The 8,373-nt window shown below is 33.5% G+C and overlaps 1 protein-coding gene across 1 annotated transcript; it reads right to left on the bottom strand.

The window, feature by feature from the left end:
* Positions 1-259: 259 nt before the first annotated feature.
* LOC107640938 (uncharacterized) lies at positions 260-1,522 on the bottom strand. Its single transcript, XM_016344444.3, has 2 exons — positions 1,459-1,522; positions 260-931 (listed from the first exon to the last, which is right to left on the bottom strand). Exon 2 carries the CDS (start codon positions 896-898, stop codon positions 542-544), a length of 357 nt encoding a protein of 118 aa, XP_016199930.1. The 5' UTR covers positions 899-931; positions 1,459-1,522; the 3' UTR covers positions 260-541.
* Between the last annotated feature and the right edge of the window lie 6,851 nt (positions 1,523-8,373).

Genomic DNA, 8,373 nt, shown 5'->3' with positions numbered 1-8,373 from the left:
TTGTAATAGAGAGAAATTGTAATTCTCAAAAATAGTTATTGAGTTATTTCTAATTTTTCATCGTTATACTTTAGCTGTACCATTTATCTTGTACCTAACAGAGAAGTTTTGAATAATACCCTTAGCTGCTACTCTCTATATTTAATTATTTATTATCGATCAATAATGATATTTTCAAATTCATTTTCATCTCAATTTTTTTATTAAATATCCATTATTTAATTTAAACAACCGATACAAATAATTGCTCACAGTTACATACCTTTAACTTTGATTCAAGAAATTAAATCATACATGCTAGGAATTTAGTTTATTACTGGAAAATTAAATACAAACTAGCTTTTGATTGTATAAAATACAAAACCCAGGAGTTTAATAATAATACTGCCAATACTACTAAATATTGGCTAACTCCCACAATTGTAGCATAATTACGTATATATACATACGTATACATATACATATATCATTTTTAGATATACATACATTTAGAAATACCAAACAATGGTTAATGTATTAATTATAAGGGTTTAGAGTGATCTTAAGATGTGACTGGCGTATCAGTTTCAGTAATGGCTTCATTAGTGGAACCTTGTTCAACATCATTAAGAAGCCTCAAGAGTTCATCTCTCTTAGCCACCAAAGCTTGCATCTTGGACTCAAGTTTCTCAAGCTTTTGCCTCAGTTTGGCAGGATCTTTCTTATCTTCAGGGTTTTTCTCTTCTTTGTTCTTATCCTTCTTCTTATCCTTCTTACTCTTTTCCTTAGAGTTTTCTTCATCACCATGCTCATCTTCATCGTCTTTCTCTTTCTTTTCCTTTTTATTCTTCTTCTTATCCTTTTTCTCATGATCAACTTCTTCATCCTCATGTTTCTCGTCTTGTTCACCTCCTCCCATATTGTTGCACACTATATTTTGATTTTGTTCCCTCTGAGAACGAAATAAAGTATTTCTTAAAATTAAACTACTACTATTTAGATCTTAGAATATAAGTATTTCAAATCTAAAATATTCAGTTAAGAGATCAAAGTATCTATTAATTTGATAAATTTTATAACTACTTTAGTATATTGATAGTTTAAACTTTTTTCTTTTAAACACCAATATCTCTAGTCCTATATATATTATCCGAGTAATTTTTTAAAAAACCTAGTATTAAATAAAAGTGATTGATAAAAAGTGAAATAATATTAAATTTGTGTCAAACGTAAAAACTTTTTAGCTATGACATGACAAATAAATAAAAAATATCATTAGAAAAAATAAAGAAACGATCATTTCTTCTCCATATTAAAAATTTGATTTTAGAATTAGATATGTTGTAGATATAAATTAAAAATTTGAATCTATCAAGTAACAATCACAAAATGTTTTTATGTAGTTGTAAACTAACTGGAAAAAAAAGGCACATGAATAGGGAGATGCAGAGGAATTAAAAAAGCGAAGGAACATGTCACCTGGGGGCAAAGGTTTGAAATCTCTTGGGATGCTCCAAGATCAACAAAAATTTGCAATTAACTCTTAAAATTGCTTAACCATGTTTGAGCAGTGTTTCAATTTATAATGCATGGACAAAGATGAACAGCCATTTCTCCTTCACTAATTTCTGCGGTTTTACCGCAGAGTACATAGTAGTAGCTACACATTTGAAAGAGTTACAATTAATTTACTTTATTTAGCTATGCTACTAACTATATAATTAGTGATTCCTAGTTATCAGTTTGCTAATAATATGAGAGAAAATATGTGGTGCTCTCATTTGCTTTAAATAAATCATCCTTACTAATAAATCATTTTATTTATTAAATATATGTAATAATAAAAAATATGAAATTAATAATTTTAATTTGTTCTCTTAATAAATGATCTTGGATTTAAGTTTTATAATATGATGTACAAATCCTGCGGGAGGGCTAGCAAAATTCTTGCAACAAATCCTAGCTAATATGTAATTCTGCATCTTTACTCTAAAACCAACTCCCCCAACAAAACTTGAAAAAAAAAAGACTAGATATAGATTAAATTCAAAAATCTTATAACACACATTTTCCCATTTTCTCCACTCTCTCCACTAACACTTGCACTCTGAATCTATTAACGAAGTAAATCCAAATAGTTATGCTATACATTCAAATTTTTTTGGCAACTAAATTCAATTTAGTTAGTCCACGATCAACAAAAACCAATTTCATAAGCAAGAGCATGTGCACACACATTGGTGCCACTTTTCACTAAAGCAACGAGATGTTTCGAAGCCACGCGCATTATAAAAAATAGTTCATCGCTCTTCCTCAAAACTTCAACACAGAAAATTCAAAGGACACTCAAAATCTCTCAAAAATCTCTAAAAATCTTTACAAAAACTCAAGAAAGTCTCGGAGTTACGTTTGAAATCTTCAATAAGAAACACTGAAAGAGAAGGAAAAAGATTATTAAAGGTACTCAAAAATTAATCGTCCATATTTTTTCACTTTTTTCTTTCGCATTTTTTATCACGAAACACTAAATAGTCATATTTCTATATATTTAGTAGATTCAGTTTCTGTTCTCGCGATAACGTAGTTTCATTTTGTGATAACTGTGTTAGGTCGGTGTAAGAATGTTGTTGTAGTGCTTCTGGTGTCGTTTAACCTATATTAATCACCTTTTCTTATCCAAAACTAATTTACATGTGTTTTTGTATATGTTTGAGTTATTTTCATGTGTTTTGTGCATGTTTGAGTGATTTTCATATTTTAAACTGAGTTTGTGTGTAGAATCAAGAAGTACTCTCAGTGCATTTTGTCTAAATTGAAGTACAATTGGTATTGTTGTCTTGGATTTGGTGTAACCAGTATGTAAAATGTTGCTGTAATATTTCTGATGTCATTTTGCGCATGTTTGAGTGATTTGCATGTGTTATTGTTCATGTTTGAGTAATTTGTATATTTTGAATTGAGTCTGGCTTTAGTAATCAAGAAGTACTTTCAATGCATTTTGTGTGAATTTAGGTGCAATTGGTGTTGTTGTCCTGGATTTGGTGTAATAAGGCCTTAAAATGTTGTAGTAATTCTCGTATCATTTTGTGCATGTTTGAATGATTTTCATGTGTTTCGTGCATGTTTGAGTGATTTGCATGCTTTGAACTAAGCTTGTGTTTAGTAATCAGTAAGTAGTTTTAGTACATTTTGTGTGAATTGAGGTGCAATTAGTGTTATTGTTATGGATTTAGTGTAATTTGGTCATTGAATGTTGTTGTAGTAATTCGGGCGTCATTTGTGCATGTTTGGGTGCTTTTCATGTGTTTCTGTACATGTTTGAGTGATTTGTATATTTTTTATTCATGTTTATGTGATTTGCATGTTTTGAACTGAGTTTGTGTGTAGTAATCAAGAAGTACTTTTAGTACATTATGTGTGAATTGAGGTGCAATTGGTGTTGTTGTCTTGGATTTGGTGTAATTAGGCCATAGAATGTTATTGTAGTGTTTCTGGTGTCATTTTGTATATGTTTGAGTTATTTGCATGTATTTGTGTTCATGTTTGAGTGATTCACATGTTTTGAACTGAAAGAGAGAAGCATCTGGGGGCACATGCCCCACTAAAATCTCCTTTTTCTCATTCCTTCATAAAAGAAAAACTCAAACCCTCTCCTTTCCTTCATCTTCTCTTACATTTTATCTTCTTCATACCAAAATTTTTACACAACCACAACACACTAGATTTTATTTTATCTTTCTATTTTATTTCTATTTTAATATATCACTTTTACCCAAAGAAAAAATGTATTTTCTCATAACCCTAAATCATGGAGTTCATCTTAATGAGTAAGAAATCATTCAACTTTTGAGTTTCGGTTATTATTGGGACTTCAAGATAACTCTTTGACTCAATAATTAGCTATATCTCCAATTTTTGTCATTCATATACTTGTGGGTTTAGCTAAATCCAAAATTAGGGTTATTAGGTTAGGAAATTTGAGACTTTAGTCAAAGTGAGTAAGATTATGTTAATTGACAATATTAGTAGCTCACAAATATCATTATTGTCAAATTTCAAGAATTGTAGAGTTATTGGACATCACTTGGTAGCTCGTTGACGCACTCATTGTTGCTTCCGATTTTTTGGAATCAAGTTGTGAATGGATATTATCTCTATAATTGTTTTTAAATGTATTACTATAAGTATTTAACTTGGATTTTGAGTTTTTGCATCTAAAAGTATTTGATTTTGTAAATTTTGAATTATTATAAGGAATATTTATTTTTGAAAACTCATAACTTTATAAAAATACACACGAGACGATATATATTTTATAAAGCATACATATTTTTCATATTTGATTTTGTTAAACTTTAATTAAATTTTTAATATGCATCTATGTGTGTGTGTATTTATTATGAAATTTAGTAATATGTTACAAGCATTAGAGATTTGTTATAAATAATTTGGCTTGAATTGGTTTGGGAGACTTTGACTAGAAAAGTGTAGTTACCGACAGTTATGATGTTAACCTAGATGCATCTTACTCAGACCTCAGCTTGCAGAGACGTTGCTAGTCTAACGTGTAGGCCACTGGTGCACGAAATTGTATTGTCCAGGCTCGAACAATCCCTGGTAATGGCTCCAAAACTTGGTGCTTTGATCCTAATTCGTACAACTATGTGTGGACACAACTCCGTACAACTAACCAGCAAGTGCACTGGGTCGTCCAAGTAATACTACGTGAGTAAGGGTCGAATCCCACGGAGATTGTTGGTATGAAGCAAGCTATGGTCACCTTGTAAATCTCAGTCAGGCAGATATAAAACAGTGATATGGTTTTCGAATAATGAATAATAAAATAGGGATAGAGGCACTTATGTAAATCATTGGTAGGAATTTCAGATAAGAGAATGGAGATGCCTTTCGTTCCTCTGAACTTCTGCTTTCCTGCTATCTTCATCCAATCAGTCTCACTCCTTTCCATGGCTGGCTTTATGTGATACATCACCACTGTCAATGGCTACTTTCGGTCATCTCTCGGGAAAATGATCCAATGCCCTGTCACGGCACGGCTAATCGTCTGGAGGCATCACCCTTGTCAATGGTTTCATCTTATCCTCTCAGTGAATAATATGCTCACGCACCCTGTCACGGCACGGCTATTCATCTGTCGGTTCTCGATCATGCTGGAATAGGATTTACTATCCTTTTGCGTTTGTCACTAACGCCCTGCAATCGCGAGTTAGGAGCTCGTCACAGTCATTCAATCATTGAATCCTACTCGGAATACCACAGACAAGGTTTAGACCTTCCGGATTCTCTTGAATGCCGCCATCATTCTAGCTTACGCCACGGAGATTCTGATTAAAGAATCTAAGAGACACTCATTCAATCGGATATAGAACGGAGGTGGTTGTCAGGCACACGTTCGTGGGTTGAGGAAGGTGATGAATGTCACAGATCATCACCTTCATCACAGTTAAGCGCGAATGAACATCTTAGAAGAGAAATAAGAAGAATTGAATAGAAAACAGTAGTACTTTGCATTAATCTTTGAGGAACAGCAGAGCTCCACACCTTAATCTATGGAGTGTAGAAACTCTACCGTATGAAAATACATAAGTGAAGGTCCAGGCATGGCCGAGATGGCCAGCCCCCTAAACGAGATCAATAGTCTCCTAAGATGAACAATGGATTAAAACTGAGACCAAAGATGTCAAATACAATAGTAAGAGGTCCTATTTATAATAAACTAGTCACTAGGGTTTACATGAGTAAGTGATTGATGCATAAATCCACTTCCTGGGCCCACTTGGTGTGTGTTTGGGCTGAGCCTGAGTGTTGCACGTGCAGAGGCCATTCGTGGAGTTGAACGCCAGTTTCTGTGCCAGTTTGGGCGTTCAACTCTGGTTTTGGATCCTTTTCTGGCGCTGGACGCCAGATTTGGGCAGAAGGCTGGCGTTGAACGCCAGTTTACGTCGTCAATTCTTGGCCAAAGTATGGACTATTATACATTGCTGGAAAGCCCTGGATGTCTACTTTCCAACGCAATTGGAAGCGCGCCATTTCGAGTTCTGTAGCTCCAGAAAATCCACTTTGAGTGCAGGGAGGTCAGAATCCAACAGCATCAGCAGTCTTTTTTTCAACCTCTGAATCTGATTTCTGCTCAAGTCCCTCAATTTCAGCCAGAAAATACCTGAAATCACAGAAAAACACACAAACTCATAGTAAAGTCCAGAAATGTGAATTTAACATAAAAACTAATGAAAACATCCCTAAAAGTAACTAGATCCTACTAAAAACATACTAAAAATAATGCCAAAAAGCGTATAAATTATCCGCTCATCAGCCACACATTGGATTTGTTATATTATACAGGCACACTAGAAGAAAGGGCTACCCGTAGAGGTAGAGCCACCCTATGTATGTAATATTCGGTTTGATTTGACTTTTGAAATGAGAACTTTCATTCAGCTCATCCTTTTAATTACTTATCTAATAATTTACATATTTACTTAATATGAATTTCTTATCTCTAAAAAAAATATAACTTTCAAGGTAAAATTTGTATTGTCTTGTGTGGGTTATAGATATAATATTTGCTCACTGAGTTGCAAAATCCATCCTACTATATTTCCATGTTTTTTTGATACAGGTGTCATTCCAGATTCCATTTCACCCGCCCCTCAATAGATCTTAGTAATTTCGGTGAGCCTTTCTTCTTTCCAAGGGCTATGTGTTTATATAATAGAACCTTTGCACAAAAATCTAAATTATGTCAATGCTCTATATGTCACAGGAAGGGTCCTCGTGTGGGTTATGTTATTTTGAATCTCAAACTATTTAGATTGTAATTATGATTTGGTTATGTAAAACTCATTAATTCAACTATATACCTTAGTTATCAACTTAGTATATATGATACGACTTTTGATAAGTTTGGTTTGCAAATATATTTGGAACATGTTGTTATTGTTGTTCTTGAAAATGGATGTTTATTATTGATATAGGAAGATAATATTCATGTTGGTAAGGTTCTAGGAATAGGGGAGACTCTGTCCGTCTTTCTGAAAATTTGGTCGATTGGCTTGCTGAGGGACTTATCCCTTGAGTGTCAGTCATAGCTTGGTTCGGGCCATGACAAAGTGGTATCAGAGCCTTAGATTTTTCTATATAATATGGAGCAAGTATCCTTTAGTAAGGTCACTGATAAACCACTATTTTATGGTTTATCTTGTGCTCAATTGAGTGGTTTTTATCAACTCTTTACCCACTTATTCATACTATTTGCATAGTTTTATATTTGCCTTCCTAATTATGTGCTTTGATTGAAAACATGCTTCTTTGGCCTTAAGTTTCCTATGTTTAATCCTCTCTTATTACCATTAGATGTCTTGATATGTGTGTTAAGTAATTTCAGAGATTACAGGGCAGGAATGACTCAGAAGATGGAAAGGAAGCATGCAAAAGTGGAAGGAATACAAGAAGTTGGAGGAACTGCAAAGCTGTCAGCCTGACCCTCTCGCACTAAAACGGCTATAACTCGAGCTACAGAAGTCCAAACGATGCGGTTCCAGTTGCGTTGGAAAGATAACGTCCGGGGCTTCGATTTGATATATAATGTGCCATAGTTTCCCTGATGCTAGGCGACGCGACCGCGTGCTCCATGCGGACGCGTCACAGTGACGAAAAATTAGCGTATTTGAATTCGCAACCAGCGAATTCTGGGCTGTTTCCGACCCAGTTTGCGGCCCAGAAAACACAGATTAGAAGCTATAAAGTGGGGGAATGCATCCATTCATAATGAAGCTCACAATTCACAATTTTAGGAGTAGATGTAGTTTTAGAGAGAGAGGTTCTCTCCTCTCTCTTAGGATTAGGATTTAGGATTTCTCTTAGTTTTAGGAGTGACTCTCAATCCCAGGTTCAATGTTCTTTTTATTTATTTTCTCAATTTAATTTATGAATATCCATGTTAGATTTGATTTCTTTTGTTAATGCAATTCGAGGTATTTTCATATTTAATTTTGTTTTGCTTTACTTATATGAATGCTTTTAATTTAATTTAGATATTTCTCCTTTTGGCTTTGGTTAAATAATTGGAGACACTTGAGTTATCAAACTCATTGTTGATTGAAAATTGGAATTCTTCAAGAATTAATTCAAGTTCCAATAACTCTAACTTTTCCCAAGGAAAGACTAGGATCTGAGGAATAAAAATTAATTCATCTACTTAACTTACCTTCATAGTTAGAGGTTAACAAAGTGGGAGAAAAATCCAATTCTCATCATAATTAATAAGGATAACTAGGATAGGACTTTCAGTTCTTTATACCTTGCCAAGAGATTTTATTATTGTTAATTTATTTTACTTGTCATTTAAATATACCTGTGCCCATTGCCCAAACT

This window comes from Arachis ipaensis, chromosome B5 (assembly GCF_059453495.1).
Source record: "Arachis ipaensis isolate K30076 ecotype BB chromosome B5, ASM5945349v1, whole genome shotgun sequence".
NCBI classification, from domain to species: Eukaryota; Viridiplantae; Streptophyta; class Magnoliopsida; order Fabales; family Fabaceae; genus Arachis; species Arachis ipaensis.
Note: the sequence above shows the minus strand (reverse complement) of the source record. Positions and strands in the feature narration are given on the sequence as shown.

Coding starts and splice junctions, on each gene's coding strand:
- LOC107640938 (XM_016344444.3), bottom strand. CDS start 898: ATGGGAGGAGGTGAACAAGACGAGAAACATGAGGATGAAGAAGTTGAT.